Consider the following 17,537-nt stretch of genomic DNA (forward strand, 5'->3'; position numbering starts at 1 on the left):
ACAAAAATAGTTTTGTGTCTTCAAGGGTTATTATTATTAAAGGGAATATGACATAGGTCTGTGTGATATGGACAAAAATATCAGTCAGCTGATACTGATAAGTATCACCATTGATGTCTGGTATTTGTAAGACTTTTTCTGGTCTTGAGTGAAAGCTGAGGAAGCCTGATTATTATTTCTGGTTTGACATTATTTATAAAAAGCAGCAACAGGATGAAAAAAGACAAAAAGACATGAGACAAACATGACATAGAGGATAAAACAATATAAAAACAATGTAGAAGAGGAAGCAAGACAAGAACAAAAGAATAAATAAGACTCATTAAAACAGGAACACACTTGCAGTCTCTTATTCCATGGTGTAGGGCTAATTTTGTTGACTTTTTCCATTGCCTTCACTTTGATTTAATGTTGTTATTGCCGGTATACAAAATAAGACAAAATGAGTAAAATATAAGCCTCTTTTCATGATGAAAGTGACATAAAAGATAGTTATTTGTGGTTTTATACTCCTTTTTAGGGTCAGATCTATCATAATACTGAAAAACTGTTTGTTGAACATCAAAACCCAAGTAAAATAAGTAAAAGTACAAAATTATGAAATGTTTTGTAAGTGTTTTAGTTAACATTGCAAACAAAATAAACCCTCAACACAAAAGAAACTTGTACACATGTCCCAATAATGATATTTATTGTGATACAAAATATATCAAAGATGGGCCATTTTATGTAATAAAATAGTGATGTAACATAACATGATAAAACTTTAATGAATGCCTAAGTAGTATTCTTTTTAAACGCTATAAAATGTGTTTGTTTTTGTTGACATCAATATAATTGCTTTTAATGCTGGGTAATTGAAACAAGTGGGGAGTAAGAACAAGCATTTTCACTGACATTTTATAGACATAATATAACCTGACTAGTTCATAAAATATTCTGCAGATTAATTTATGATGACACTAACTGTTGTCGTTGCAGCACTAAAAGTCTGCGTGGAGAAACTAGGGGTTGAACTAAAGTGGAAAAACTCCTCCTTGGAGAGATGACAAGCACAAACACACCACTGAGAATTAGTCTTAAAAAGTAGGACAAGCATTTTTGGGAAACGGTGTAAACACTTGGCAGCCAAATGGGCTCTAAGACACTAATAGGACACTGTCACTGCTCAGCAGGAGGCGAGGCGACAGGCTGCTGGATGTAAGCAGGTGGTCCAGCCCACATCCAGTCTCCAGCTCTGTCTCTTATCACTTTAAAGCAGGAGAACTGAACATGCAGAGAGATGTGACGTACAACCTCGTATGGCAACCACTAAGAGCCTTATGAGCTGTGTTTTTGAAAATACACCTATTAGGTATTTTATCTCACTGAAATAATAAATGGAGCAAAGTTAGGCTGAAGATTTGCAGTGCTACAGTACAAAGTTGGTTGGTTTGCAGCTGGTTTTTTGTGGTGTTCTCTTAGGATTTAGTGAGTTGAATTCTTGCCTCCCAGTTTACTTACAACACTGTTTTGCGAACGCATTCTCGCTGCATCTGTGTTTTAGCACCACCCAAAGTTGTGATTGTTTTACCTCATAAAGACCTAAAGAACCACGAGCGACCAAAAGCATGTACTGATCTGAAGCTGTTGATCCACTAATCCTATCAATACATGTGAATCCTTCGAGGTAAAATGCAGTTTCTCAGCTTTTCATGGTCATCAGATATGACCCATTTGGACGTTCAGAATATATGAACATGCAAACACTGTCATCTTCTACAACATTAATTCACCAGTAAAACCATGGAGTTTGACAAATGACAGTGGTTGTAGACAGTTGTTTTTATGTTTTTGTTATGTTTTCACACCTTTTTTTAACTGATTTAAAGTGAAAAATGCAAAATACAGAGAATATTATTGTAATAAATGGTAATAATTCGCTTAAGAATGATTATATTTCGAGAAAAATTCACGTTGAAGTCAACACAAAAGTACTTCTGGGTCTTTAAGGGTTAAAGAAGCACTCATTATTCCAGAATGGTGATGAATTCAGGTTGAGACAGATTTCCAAAAACGAAGTGTAGAGATTGATCTTCCGATGTGAGACTAATCCAAGGTTGTGGTTAGCTGACTTAAGAAGTTAAAAAAAAAAAAAAGCATCACAAACTTATTTACCCAGAGGTAAATAAAACACAAAGAACACACTCAGTGAGTCTCGTGACTGTGGCCGTGCCCCAAACCCTGACACTAATCCTCTTAACGCAGCACACCCTAATACTGTCACCTGCTGTGTGCCTATTTGTGCTTGTATGTTTGTTTGTGACTGCACCGCACAGCATCAGTCACAATCACTTTGTTTTGTTCCGAGCTGTTTCCGGCTTGGGTTTGTGTGCACAGGGGTGTCGGATCGCGTCAGCCTGTGTGCGCGCGTGCCGCTCCGCGGATGTGTGCGTGTGTTGTCGGAGTGTGCGTTTTTGTGTTTTGGCCGTGCTGAGGCTGGCTGGGGCAGGTTGAACAGGCTCTACTGTCCCCAGTCTGTGATCCTGGTCTTAGAGCCATCTGCTATCGGCTCTGCGGCGGTCTCTTGATTTCCCTCTCTCTGAAACACACCGTCCTGTTCTCTGTGTTCCTTCTAGCCTCTCCATCCTCCTCTGCTGGCTCTTAATTCTCGACGCTAATGGCTTTCAAGCTGCTCTCTCCTGTCTGTGAATGCTGTATCTCTTTAAACACCTTGACACGACTAAATGTGCAGTCTTAATCTTTTTATGTCTCTGTCTTTTTCTCTCCTCACTGACTTGTCAAATGTGATCAAATGTATCTTCTCAGCTCACTGGTTTTCTCCTTATTTGTGTTTTGTGCTATCTCTGTTATTGAATGAAGATATTTTATTAATCAATAATTCTTGCTGCTTTTCCAGCTCCTCTGCTCAATAGCAGTTCTTTTTTTCCTTCTAATCTTTGAGGTTGTCTGTGTCAAGCTTTTATCTGATCCAGTACCTGAAGAGAGTTTCTGTATTCTCATAAAATCTGATTTTAAGGTTTAGATCTATGTGTTTCCATGTGAACAACACCAAATCACTGTACATTCACGGGCTTTACTGGATGAGGAAGGTGTAAGACATGTTGGTTATTATTCAGCGATGAGTGTTGTGTTATGTGTGTCATGATTATCAATTTATAGCTTACATGATGTTTTAATCAGTCGGATGAACCACTGAGAAGTAACTGGAGCTTTGTTTTGTTTGACATGCTTTCCCAAACTCTTTAAAGGGGTCGTATTTAGCTAAACCCACTTTTATTAGTCTCTGGTACATTTGTTTGTGTATTTGGGGACCCTAACAGTTCCAAAAGTTTGAATTTGAACCCTCCATGTGCTGCAAAGCTATCTTTAGATTAATTCTGGCAAAAATTGAGTGGATTTCTACAACCCGTTTCAATTTCTTCTTAATTTGTTACATCTATAACTAGTTTCATCGTGACATTTGCACATATAAGGTCAAGCATAGCATTTATAGTTTATGTAGACCACAGGGAAATGTTTTAAAATGCATAATTCCATTTTTTTTTTAAAAAGCAAAATATCACTCCTTTAAGACAAACCTATATGACTCTCCTGCTACAAAATTAGTTAGAGATCATTTTATTGGCAAAATGATTACTCTGTCTCTTGTATTTGGCAAATAAATGCCTCCTCAAAGTGATCATCAGTTGCAGTCTTAGTCAAACCCACCAACATTACAAGAACACAGTCTTGCCTAAGCTTCAGAGGTGACTGGGTTAAATTAAGTGATGAATTTGACTCTGTGCTTAGTTTAATAATCTCCTGACTCCCATGTATTTCTGTTAAAATGGGGTTTCCACTGTACTAGTACTGTAACAAGATTAAGTGGCAGATGTTGAATAAAACACAGAGGTCGTCCTTTGCTTCGAACACATAATAAACATGCATAGTTGAAGAAGATTTATCTCTCTAGCTCTCTTAGCTCCCCAAATGACTCCTCAAACTGTGTGTTTTAGGCAACATTACTGTTTCACTGTCAGCTTAAGTCACACCCTGCAGATTTCAGATTAAATACTTTGCTACAGTCGATTATTATAGTTTTTTGCAGTGCTCACCGGGGCTGTTTGAGTAAATGGATCAGGGAAAGTCTGGCTCTTTGCACCCAAGACCACACAGAAAGTTGATGTTACAAAGAAATATGGTGGTGTTGAAATGTAATAAGTCCACATGTTAACATTTAACGGATGCCAAGCAGCTGTTGGTACACATATCTAATGGAGAATATTGAGGAGTTTAACCTCTAGCCTGCCCAGCTGCCTCCTCTGCCCTCTATGATGCATGCATCATCTCACGTCACTGCCAACATGGCACTCTGTTTTGTGTCTGAATAAATCATGAAATTGGTCCTTCAGAAGGACTTTGAAAGCATTGATCCAAGAATAGCTCTGATGAAATATTAACAACACCTGAGTTGCCCACTGACTTTTAATGCTTACCGCACGTTTATGGATTTTTGATGTATACATGACACAGAAACAAGCATGTGCATGAATACAAAGCTCCTTGTGTTAAAGTATCTTGGCTCTCAGACTTTGTGTTTCATGTAAAATTACACCTCTTTGGGGTCAAACAAAGGCACTTTAACATTCACCGTAGATTGTGTTAGCAATCTCTCTTTATGTATACTGATAAATGTATGTTTTCTAATGTACAGTCTGCAGAAAACTAACTTATTTGTCTTCGGTCCATTTATAGAAAGTGATTTAACAATGAGACAGTTGGTGTCAAATTGAATTAATGCCGGACGTCCTTGTTGTTTTGTTCAGCTTTGTGAAAAATGTACGTCGACATATGTTGTTGTATATTAATTTTAGTTTCAGATAAAATTTATTACCACTTGTGCCTAAACCAATCTGTGACTTTCCATTGTCTGACCCTTTAAGACCCGCCCTAGCTCCGCCCACCTGGGTGTGCACTGTTGATGCCTAAATGGCCACTCAGACACTGGCCTGAATCATTGATGAACCTTTTGCACATGGCGTTTGAGGAGAAATGACATTGGGCTTCTGTGAGGGACCGGGCACAGGGACTGAGCCCTGAAAAATTAAAAGCAGACTGACAGTCTGGGAGGTGAAGATGCGTCTGGCTCTGGGATTTTGCGAACAGTTTGCAAAGGCAACCTTTTCTTCATTTTCTATTAAGAAGCTAGAAGTTGGGCACCATATTGAGGTAAGGGGGTTTGTAGTTGGATTGTGAGGTAGCAGGCCCAGTGCTTTGTAGTCGTTTTCTGATGACTTTGGTTTTCTTTGAGAAGGTTTCATGTTGTGTGAGTAGAAAAACAGGCAATATGGCCTCTCTGTCATTTATAGCAATATTTTCTTTGATGATAGCAGAAGAATTGTGTTAGTATCGCTCTTGCACAAGTAATTGCATGCCTTCGCTCCTCATCTTAGTTCATTTTCCTGCCTTCACACATATTTCATCTTGTGCTTTCAAAGAACAGGCTGGCTGCAAGGCAGGCGGCGGAGTTTGCTGAGAGGAAGAGGAAAGTTGGGAGTTAATTAGCTTGTTACTATGCATAGCAGACTGTTTGGTATGCAGTGTTGACGCCTGTCTTTCTTATACTGTACTCAATACCTCTAATCCATTTCATAAAATGGGTCAGTTTTACAGAGTCTCTTTTATATGGATTTTAGTTGGAAATGCCCTCTCTTTGTGTAGTGATGTTGGTGTCTGAACATGAGCTTGTTCTTTATCATGATCAGCAGCTCTGAACGTTTGACTTGGCTTTGTTGTATTTAATCGCCAGTTTTGTTTGCACTGTTTGCCGGTTGCTGTAGATGGACACAGCAGACATTGCAAAGATCCAGCTTTATGTGACAACCAGCTGTCGTTTGACAACTGCTGAGGTTGGACGCAGACTTCAAATCCCTTCCAAATGTTTCTGTAACCGCAGATAACTCGACTCATTTCTCATCTGTTTACTCTTCGCAGGCCACAGAAAACGAGCCAGGTGACATGGACCTGAGTGGCCTACCAGAGACCGCGGTCGACTCCGAGGAGGACGACGATGAGGAGGACATTGAGCGAGCGTCGGACCCCCTCATGAGCCGGGACATTGTACGGGACTGTCTGGAGAAGGACCCGATGGACAGGACTGACGATGACATAGGTGAGCATCAAGTCGCAGCTGCACTGCAGCTTAGGCATCTCCTGCTGCAAATAAAGCTCCTTGGCCATGAAATGTTTATCTTTTGGGATAAATAATATTTTTTGCAAATGTTTGAGCATAGCCTCCCTCTTCAGAGAATAGATTCTGTTGAATTAAAAAAAAAGTTCTGTCCCAATTTTAGATTATCCACTGCTCTATAAATGCCACACCCTCCTTTCTTATTTAAATCAGACGCAGTAAATTTACATTCGTCTGAAGCCATGTTTGCTGTACTGCTCTGATTTACAATCTCAGCTTTTGAGTAATTCTCCGAGCCGCATAAGGCCTGCGGTATCATATCCTTTAAAGCTATGACTCAACTGCAATGATAATGATAGGCATGTTTTAAAAAAAAAAATAAGTACACAGAGCCAGAGCTTAGCTACAGATGTGGACTAGGGGAGGATGAAGCATTGGATGTAGAGTAGAAGCCAGCCACATTTCCCCTCCCCCTCCACTGCTGATCTTCCAGCCATACACCCCTCCCTCCGCCGGCAGGCTTTTCTAGGTCACTCTGGCACATCCTCTCGCCTCACCTCTCCCAGCACATTAAACTTTCAGTGCTTCCGCAGCTTCACACACAATGCTGTTGCCATGCCAAGCACAGGTCAGAGAGTACACCATGCTGCTGCCAACCAGTCGAAGCAGCAGAGGCGATCTGTAGAGAGGTGAAGGATCCTGTGGTGAAGGATGGAGTGTCCTATTGTACTGAACATAGGGACACACCCATAAAAATCCATCATTAAAGCTTTGATTCATTCATACAATAAAGTAACTCAGAGTTTCTTAGACAGACAGTAATTTAAGTTTTATGTGCTTCAGTTTTCACCATGGTCCCAAAGATAATTAAAAAGCCATCTAGAATAAGGCCTTAATTGGTTTTAAATCGTCCTCAATCAGTGTTAAAAAAGTCTTATGAATTGAAGGGTTTTGTGGTTTTTCTGATATCGAAGTTTATACTCTCAAATAATTGCCATTTTTTAAACAAAATTTTCTCATGTTAATCTCACGTAGATCAGGAAAGAGGAAAAACCCCTCATATAACCAACAAAGTCAGTGTTATGTTACAATAAATCTTGCCCCAGTTATCCCTAAGCCTAAGTAATTCATGTCACACTTTCTGTAATTTGTTTATTGCAACGTTTGTCTTTGTTTTAATTCCATGTGGCATTAACACGTCTTAAATCTAACGTCCTTTAAGCTCTGGGAACTGTATTTGGGATCTGCTTCTGATGCCATCCTAATATAATACAGATGAATGAAAGACTAATCTCAGTGCGTTGCTCAAAACAATAAAATATCACAAATGGGAGGGGGGGCAATGGCAACTTGTCTTGTCAGAAACGATGACATGTTTAATCTCGGCTCCCTCTGGACAGTTTTTGCTCATTCTATGTCCTATTGAACACAAAGCTGTTGACAGTTTGTTGTTTTTGAGCTGTAAATTGGGAATAGATTCTAAAAGGGCTCTTGAGTGTAATTTTTAACGCTACATGCAGCACAAAGAATGTTCTATACAACTACGTGCACCAGTGGAGATAAATGAGGAAATTCTTCGGTAATTTGACTGAAGTGAGCGTTTAAAATGGATCATGGCTGACATGATTTATTATGCTGCCTACTTCATTTTATATGCACGGGTTTATGAGTTATTAATGTAAATTTGGTCTTGGTTCAATGCACGTCTTTAACTCACAAAGGTCACTGAGTGAAGAGTTGGGCATTAATCTTGCCATGAAAGTGTAGAATTGATATTGGCTGAATGTTCTCCACATAGTGACTCATCTGTTGGCTTTTCATTACAGTCGTGGTCCATTTTGATGCAGCCCTGCAGCTCCTGCCTTCTTGGCGGGTTTGCAGATAGCGCTGCCCTTCCACGCTCTCCCCTCTGGTTGTAACAATTCTTTGCTCTTTTTCTCCACCTCCTCCACTTCCTCTGCTGTCTCCTCTCCATCCCTCTCACAGAGCAATTACTGGAGTTCATGCATCAACTGCCAGCATTTGCCAACATGACCATGTCAGTGAGGAGGGAACTCTGTGCTGTCATGGTTTTCGCTGTGGTCGAGCGCGCTGGCACCATCGTTCTCAACGATGGAGAAGAGGTGTGTGTTTGTGCATATTCATGCGCACATAAGCCCTGTCTTGTGACTTTCTCTTGCCAGTAATTGTATTTTTATATGTGTGTGTTGTGAACTTTAGCCTCACCCCTTCACACCAATGAATCTTTCATCTTCCATTTGATGTTTTTTCTGCTCTATTAAACCTGAATAGTCGACATCCCTTATCGTTGGACCTCTCCAGGATCCCTCAGGCAACTAAAGCAGGCGTCATTTATTCTCTTTCTCTCTCAGGTCAAGGCATGACACAGTTTTCAATGAAGACAATTTAGGAGAGTTTTTTGCTATTGTGCTTCCACACAATCAAGAGCAGAATTTTCCTTTAAGACCTTGTCACTTTCTTAAATATCCAGGCATAAAGAATTCAGGGTTCACTGAGCATATTGCTGCCGTCTGAAATGAAAGACATGAATCTGTCATGAAATGCTGGCTTTTCAGGAAATCTTGAAGATATCCTTTTATTTTCAGCGGATGAAAATGATTTTTAAATCAATAAGCCATAAACTGTAATGAACACTTAAAGTGTTTTATTTATTATCTTATATTTATTGTACAAATAAATTAATAAAATAAGATAGCACAAGTCAGTTATCACTTATTTGTTTCGCTCACATCAAACAAAAAGTCTAGCTGTGCATTTCAGCACCACCTCCATCTCAGCTGTGTTTTGTGGGCAGGTTTAATAATCCTATGCTATTATCACTCTGAATGTAGTAAGAAACCATCTGTTAGCTTCCTCCTTTTTACTTCATGTCCTTCTTTCCAATGAATAATTTGAAGTCATTACGATAGAGCAGCTGTTGGAATAAAACTAGACAGAGTTCAGTCCGATTTACGTAGTGTTTGTGTTGTCTCTTCCTTCTTTTACTGTTTAGTTAGCTTGTATTAGAGCTGACATTTTAGTGTGTCTTTTAGCTATACACTGTAAATGTGCAATATCAGCAAACAACAATGGTATTATTAACAACAGCACCAAGGTTCATGGTGTGTAGTATTTGTGAAAAGATAAGCAGAACTTGTCGCAACAAACAGGTTTTATTTCCAATTTTTTTGAGCAAGAAAAGTCACTAGTTGAAGAAGTACTGTTGATATTGTAATTCAGGCATTTTTTTGGAGTGTTCATAAACAGGTTTTTCAAATGGCATCAAAATGTTGTCAGTCTCTTCTAACGGCTCTAACTGCTATGATCAAATGTTCGTCTCCAGTTGGACTCCTGGTCTGTGATCCTCAACGGGTCGGTGGAGGTGACGTACCCTGACAGCCGGACAGAGATCCTGTGTATGGGGAACAGTTTTGGGGTGTCACCAACTATGGAAAAGGAATACATGAAGGGAGTGATGAAGACCAAGGTGGACGACTGCCAGGTAGGATGCTTGTTGTGTTTGGTTAATCTCCTCTTAGGTTAACAGGTTCATTTCCTTTAATGTGAGTGTGAAAAACATGACACAGTGTCAACGTGATTCACTCATGATGAAAATAAAAGCACACATGACACTGAAAGCAGCTCGAAGTAGAAACAAGTCTGAAGCGGAGGATGTCAGCTCATGTAAAACGTTCATCATGTGCTGAACAGGAGTAAAGTGCGAAAACAATGAGAGTAAAGAAACTGATATGCTTTTAGCGCTTCAAGTACACAGAATCGAGATCCTGAGGCTCAGCAGCTGGGAATTCTGCAAACTGGCAGTTTTGTGAAAATCTTTGTTCTTAATTAGTGAAAGCCCTTTTCATTATTCATCAGTGGGAATAGTGATTTAGTTGCAATGCTGGATTTCTCTCTCGTCAGCTGATATCTTCCCCTATTAATTTTTCTTTCAACCCCGTTTATGTAGAAGCTCCAATCAGCTGCCTTGTTGTTAGTGTCTGTCTGTGATCAAGAGGCTGCCCCAACATGTCTCGGCTTAAAAGGATCCAATAACAAAACAATCATGTATTTCCCAAATGTACTTAGAAATTTGCATTATACAGAAGAGTGATAAATGGAAGACAAATCCTGATCCTGACAGTGCCCTCATTCATATGGTGTGAGATAATATGAATGATTTGACGTGTAAGTGAAGTGAAAATGAAGTGAATCATATGTTACGGCCTTCATGGTCACTAGATCTAAACCCTAGAACCAATGTTTTACACTTCATCGAAACACAAAATGAGGGAATATCATTAGTAGCAGTGCTAATTAAACTCTTTGGTTTAATTTTAATGTATTATCATCTGTATATATTTATGAGAATATACTATATCTTGTGGTAATGTTTCACTCTGTTTTGTGTAGTTTGTGTGTATAGCCCAGCAGGACTACTGCTGCATCCTCAACCAGGTGGAGAAGAACATGCAGAAGGTGGAGGAGGAAGGAGAAATTGTTATGGTGAAGGAACACCGTGAGCTCGACCGCACGGGAACCAGGAAAGGACACATCGTCATCAAGGTGAAACATGCAAACTCGAACCTCAGACAAACCTGGGGACATTTAGTCACTCATTAATCTGCCAGTTGTAACTTAAATCTGATCTTTTAGCATGAAAATTTATGTCAGAAAAGTAACTCCTGTCTTAAACCTCAGGGCACACCAGAGCGTCTCACCATGCACCTTGTGGAGGAGCACTCAGTTGTGGATCCCACCTACATCGAGGACTTCCTGTTGACCTACAGGACCTTCCTCTCCAGCCCCATGGTCGTGGGCAAGAAGCTCCTGGAGTGGTTCCACGACCCCAGTCTCAGGGACAAGGTGGGGGCAGCAGAACTCTACACAGCCTCTCGTCCATGTATTGAACTTCAGACTTGCGCACACGCTAGATAATCATTAACTCCTGCATGCATTCTAGGTCATGGGGTTGTTAATGTTAGTCTTTCAAACCTTGCAAATAACCAAATTTTGCTCAATAATACTGATGAGTGTAACACAAGTAGCACTAGTCTTATGCAATGATTGAGTAAACCCTGCACAGAACATCTAATCTAAAGGGAATGAAGACTTCATGCAACAATTAGACACACCTAAGTGAAGAAATAAGCAGTTTGTGTTAACCTAGATTGCATAACACATGTTTTATCTAACTATATATTAGAGCAGAATAAACAGTTACACTGTGATTGGTGGTCACTTTTACTGAAGAAATATAAAGATGACTGTGCATTTTTCTGCCAACCAAACAAGCACATTCCCTGCTGATCTGTGTCACGACAATCCTGGGTTTATAAGGGTGTGCTGTGAGGGATTTTAGTTTTATCAAATCATTTCAGTTTCTGCAGCTTGGATTGATCATTCTAATATAATCAGTGTTATGTTAATTGATGGGTCAGCACTAAAGTCAATGAAAGAGAGTAGAGACTATCCTTGACATTTTTCATCTGTATGTAACCTACATTTACACATATATAGTCAGCCAGTAACTGGTCTGTTAACCCGTACTGATCATGTGACTCCTCCAGGTTACACGGGTAGTCTTGCTGTGGGTAAACAATCACTTCAATGACTTTGAGGGTGACCCTGCCATGACTCACTTTCTGGAAGAGTTTGAAAACAATCTGGAGAAAGAAGTAAGTGCAATCACTACAGTCACATTTACACATTAAAAAAGAAATATATGAATAATTAAAGCACTGACCTTCCTCTCATCCTTGTATTTCTTTTTTTCTTGTGCAGAAAATGTGTGGGCACCTCAGACTGTTAAATATTGCATGTGCTGCTAAAGCCAAGCCACGGCTGGTGACACTGACCAAGCCGTCCAGGGAGGCTCCGCTGGCCTTCAGCCTTCTCGGAGGTCAGGAGAAAGGCTTCCGCATCTTCATCGATGCCGTGGAGTCGGGGAGCAAGGCAGCAGAGGCTGGCCTTAAACGAGGAGATCAGGTACGAGACTTTCATTTTCATTCATGTCAATCTTGTCTCCACATTGTCCTTATCTCTGATTCTTGCCCAGACAGCATACAGAGCTACTGTTTTAAACAGGGTTCCCATGGGGTCTTAAAAGTCCTAAAAGTCTTGAACACCTTAAAAAAAGTCTTTTAAAGGTATTAAATTTGATATGGTAGGTCTTAATTTATATTGCCATAAACCTGTTCACGGTATTGTGTTTAAAAGTGTTTGGGAAATGTCCAAGCTGCAAAGTAACATTTGTCGACTCAGTTCCACCATTCCAACCCGACAACTTATACTGAAATTAGGAACCAATTATCATGAACTTTGCAACCCACGGTGAGAAATGACATGGAACAGTGGGAACCAAGTCGTTGGAGTAAATGAATACGTTTTCCTGAATTCTAGGAGTCACAAATTTTTGCTAGTATGGCTGTGAAATGGGTATTAACTTCTATTCTAAGTAGTCTTAAAAAGGTCTTAAAAAGTCTTAAATTTAATTTGTAGAAACCTGTAGGAGCCCTGTTTAAAGTAAAGAGTGTCAACAGTTTGTTAAAAGGGATTCTTACAAAAAGGAAAAGGGGATCTCAGGGTTTCCTCTTGAATTTAGAGCTAAGAACTGTAAAAGCAGCTGCATTTACATCCCGGAGCTTCACAACTGTAGCTATGTTAGACATGCCTTTTTCTGTCGACTGAGACAAATCATTCCGGTCACACACACCACTATTTGAACTGATTTGTCATTGTTGAAATAGGTTTTATATTTCGCTCTGACTAGCATTAAAAGGTCCTTTTGAAAAGTCTTGAACCAAACTTGCCAGTAGCCGCAGGCTCCCTGTATTGGCTTCCTCCTCACAACTTGACTTCTCAACGGTTTTCACACTTTGCAGTCCTCAGGGCTTTAAGCAAAGTCCCTTAATCCTTGAAACCATCTTGAGAGCGTCTGAATGCGAGTTAAGCTCTCTTGACTCCAAACATCCTGCAGCTGTTTCCCCAAAAGCGAGGAAGCAAGGAAGCTGACATCTATGGAAGCATTGACTCTCTCATATCAACTGTTTTTTCTTAAATCTTCGACAACTATCATCATTCACTCAGAGCGTGTCATCTCAGAGCTTTAGTATTAATCACACTTGTTTTGTCATCGGGCCATTAGCAGCAGTCCCTCAGCGGCGAACTGCAAGGAGCGTCTCACTAATCGTTACTGATAGAACAGATGTTTAGCGATGGCAGTCACTATTTTCAACAGCAGAGCCTCTGTTCGTAGCACTGTCAAAGGTGACTTCCTCTTACTCTGAAAAGGAAATGGCAGAAGCTGATGCGCTGATTGTACCTGAATGCAAATATCCTGCCACCTATAGGAAGGTCAAACTGTAAAGACAAAGACACAGCCTGCGTCAATGCCAGAACCATATGTTGGACTTAATGTCATGATGTACAACATGGTTAGCTGCTACCTCATTTTCACAGCTTTTTTTTTTTTTTTTTGCATAGTTTCAACATGGCCTGCAGTTTTATGTGACATGTTAATAAATCAGACTGAGAGGTAATTACATTTTCTGACTGGCAGGTAATGCTCGCAGACCAATTCTGCAGTCAGATTTTTTATAAGCATGTGTGATCATTTGTCAGAAAGCTGCAGATTTAGACTGGATTTATTTTTATTAAGAAACGTAAGCAGTCCAGTCACCTCAGTATTTTTACTTTAAATGAGACAAAAACATAAATGTGGCAGATCTGCAGAGATCTGCATAGGAATACGGGGATTTTAACAGTTACAGCTTTCATTCTGCTTCATTAAGTACAATATTTAAAAAAAGAAACTATTATGGATGTTTGGAGCAAGCTAATCAGCTAAATCTGACTGATGAAATCTTTAAAAACCGAAAAAATACAAATATAACACAATACTGCGAAGCTTGACAACAGAGATAAGAGTCAGATAATACAATTTACCATCAATGACATTTTTAAAAAAGGTCTACATGGCGTTTGTTACTCAAATTACAGGGATAATGGGTTTTACAAGTAGATAAATATAACTGCAACAGAGAAAATTCACTTTCACAACCTGAAGAAGCCAGAATACATGATGCTTTGTGGAGGATTTGGATGTTCCAGGCAGATTTAACCATGCCATTTCTGCGAGGCTGCAAAACCCACATTACCATCGGTTGACTTGATATTTCTGGGGGGGGGGTTTTCTGCAGATCTTGGAGGTGAATGGGCAGAACTTCGAAAATGTCCAGCTCAGCAAAGCCAATGAGATACTGAAGAACAACACTCACTTGTCCATAACTGTGAAAACAAATCTTTTAGGTAAGATTTTAAAGCGTTTCGAAGGCAAACATTTCTAAGCTCATGGTCCTTAAGAAGTCAGAAATCCACTCATTTTGATTAAGAGGTTAAAACTGATAAGATTTAGTGTTTGGATGAAGACTCTGAATAAGGAATTTGAAACCTGCTGCACTTTAGATGAGGAACTTTGAATATACAGTCGCGGAAAAAATTATTACACCATCAAAACTCATCAAAAACAATGGTTATGCAATCAAGTACTGATTCCTGTATGTATCATGTGACTAAAACAGACAGAAAAGAAAACATGGAATGCCTAAAAGCACTGTTTTTGACAGTACAATACCATAGATATTGATGCAAGAAGTTAAGTGAGTTTGGTTATTATCAAGTAAACCATGGAAAATGTCTAGATATCAGCTCTTAAATTAAACTCTTATGAGCTATTTTTGTTGTTGTCATTATATTTGTCCAAACAAATGTACCTTGAGTTGTACCAGGCATTAAAATGAACAAGAAATGGAAGAAAACAAGGGTGGTCTAATAATTTTTTCCGCAACTGTAGAGTGATTAAAGCTGCACAGGAAGTCAGAAAAACATAACACTAGCAAATAGCTACCATCACCCAATATTGTTCTATATGCACAGCAGGAGTTGGTGCACAACACAACCTGAATCAAAGATCTTTAAAGAGTATTAAGTTTAGCATGTTAACACCTGCAGAAACTACTAAAGAGGGTGCATTACGTTCTTTGTCATTTGCCATTGAACATGAGATTACCTATGATATTAAACAAAGGGAATCACTACATAAACAAACTAAGTCTGTTTTGCACTTCTGTCCAGTGTTCAAAGAGCTGCTAACCAGGCCAGAACATGACCACGACATGGACGGCGAGGAGGAACACGACAGAAAGAATGGAGCGCCGCACCTTCCCAAGATCGGAGACATCAAAAAGGCCAGCCGATACTCCATCCCTGACCTGGCAGTGGACGTGGAGCAGGTGATGGGCCTGGAGAAGGTCAGCAAGAAGGCAAAGACCAACACAGTGGGAGGACGCAACAAGCTGAAGAAGATATTCGACAAGACGCTCACCAGCATCCTGCCTCCGAAACCATACAAGTAAAGCCATACACCACAACAGATTCATGCATGGAGAGTTTAATATTGTTCTTCTTCAGACATGGAGAATATATTAGCTTGTCATTTCAATTCTGTTGCGCCAGATGCAGGGCTTAGATCAGGGGTGTCACATGCAATATGGTCTCAAGTGTGTTGGACCAATAAAATCATAATATTATAACCTATAAATAATGTCAGCAGCCTTCTGTTTTTGAGTGAAGGAAGGAAAATTACATAATGAAAATGTTTGTACCTACAACCTGTCCTTTAAACATGCGAATAAGCTGAACAACCTGAAATTTCTTAACAAAAATAAGCACAATTTAACAATATTATGCCTCAGCTTCTCTTTTACACATCTACATTACAACTTTCTTACTTAATCATAGGTCTAATATTGTTAAAATCACACTTACTTCTCTTAAGAAATCTGATGTTCATTTTTGTTCCGGTTATTCACATTTTGTTGTGACAGGATAGTTTGTAAATGCAAACATTTTCATGTAGTTTTACTTTTTTACACTAAAACACAGATAAAAATTGGGAGTTTTCTTCATTTATGTTATCATGATAGTATTTTATTGGTCCAAACCACTTGACATCAAATTGGTCTGTACGTTGTCCCTGAACTATGGTTCTGAACAAGGATTTTGACACCCTTGACTGTTAATATATTCAGTGTAAGTTTTGCATTTCACAGATTCATCCCACGAGCTGGACTGGACCTCTTGGCAGGCCGGTTTTGGCCCGCGGACCATATGTTTGACCCCCCTGGCTTAGACTGATATTTCTGTTGGTGCAGTAACACTAATCAGTCAGTATTAGCTGTGAAATGTGGGTTTATTTCATGTGGAATGTATTACTAGGGATTGCAGAGCCAGAGATGTCCACAGTTGCCAACACAAACATCGCCCTCTGCCTTTTGTTGATAGAACTGCCTCCATCTCATTCCTCTCATGCTCTCCCTCTTGTTTCCATAGTGACGTCTGCGTGGGCCAATCGCAGGACGACAGCATAGTGGGGATGAAGCAGTCGAAACAGATCCCACCAGCCCTGCCTGTCAGTGGCAACCTGTCCTCATCAAACCCAGACCTTTTACAGTCGCACCACCGTATCCTCGACTTCAACAACCAGCCTGGTGTGTATTATTATCATTATTATTATTAGTAGTGGTATTATTTTGAGGTGAAGGAGCTTTCCATAGATAGTTTTAAGGCGCAGTATTTGCAGAGTAGAAAAGGGTATTCTCTGTCAGAAGTCAAATCTTTCGAATAAAAGGCTGGTTTACAAAAACACTGAACATCAAGCACATTTGAACAAGAAGGCACCAGAATTCAGAAACAAGTACATGAAGCAATAAAGAACACGAAAGCAGTTACTCAAAGTATTAAAATAAACTTGAAATTAGATTTATGCAGAGATTTATTTATGGTTCTGTTTGTAATTTACAGTATATGAAGTATAAAAGTACATTTTAGCAACACATTTTCTCACAATGAGTTGAAATTTTTTTGCCTTATTAACAGAATTGATGCTTTTTCTCATTTTAACTTCAAAGAGAAATGAGAATCGGGTACATCAGCCACTCAGCACATACTAAAAATGAAGTTTTATGTCTCAATTAATCTTGTAAAATGTCATATATTTGGATATTCTGAAGTTTTAATGAGGTCACTGAACAATCTTGCAGAAAAATACATACCAGACACAAATAATTCACCCGTTTAGAGTATTTTTATAAAATTTTACAACATGATTGAAGTCTTTACTTGATGGAACTGTCTGGTTTTTGTCCATTTCATTTAAATTAAGTCTTCAGCAACATATTACACCAATAAAACTGCTCTGATGAATCCAAAAACTAAAAGGTCATTCATTTACATTCCCAGTCTTGGCAGGAATCATCTGTAATAAAATAATATTGACTCGACAAGTATATTTGAATCTCATTTATTC

The 17,537-nt window shown here is 39.3% G+C and overlaps 1 protein-coding gene across 16 annotated transcripts in view; it reads left to right on the forward strand.

Annotated features, from left to right (window-relative positions):
- rapgef2b (Rap guanine nucleotide exchange factor 2b) overlaps positions 1–17,537 on the forward strand; it is a 133,647-nt gene that overhangs the window by 91,230 nt on the left and 24,880 nt on the right. For 15 of the 16 annotated variants that reach the window (XM_030146392.1, XM_030146386.1, XM_030146388.1 and 12 more), the window contains 10 exons: positions 5,977–6,154; positions 8,159–8,295; positions 9,516–9,674; positions 10,583–10,735; positions 10,871–11,035; positions 11,740–11,847; positions 11,954–12,157; positions 14,371–14,479; positions 15,305–15,581; positions 16,562–16,719. In XM_030146392.1, the coding sequence (XP_030002252.1) occupies positions 5,977–6,154; positions 8,159–8,295; positions 9,516–9,674; positions 10,583–10,735; positions 10,871–11,035; positions 11,740–11,847; positions 11,954–12,157; positions 14,371–14,479; positions 15,305–15,581; positions 16,562–16,719 (1,648 nt within the window). Of the gene's footprint in view, positions 1–2,076; positions 2,083–5,112; positions 5,212–5,976; positions 6,155–8,158; positions 8,296–9,515; positions 9,675–10,582; positions 10,736–10,870; positions 11,036–11,739; positions 11,848–11,953; positions 12,158–14,370; positions 14,480–15,304; positions 15,582–16,561; positions 16,720–17,537 lie in introns of those variants that run through there. The other variant, XM_030146398.1, reaches the window with a different exon arrangement.

This window comes from Sphaeramia orbicularis, chromosome 10 (genome assembly GCF_902148855.1).
Source record: "Sphaeramia orbicularis chromosome 10, fSphaOr1.1, whole genome shotgun sequence".
Lineage (NCBI taxonomy): Eukaryota > Metazoa > Chordata > Actinopteri > Kurtiformes > Apogonidae > Sphaeramia > Sphaeramia orbicularis.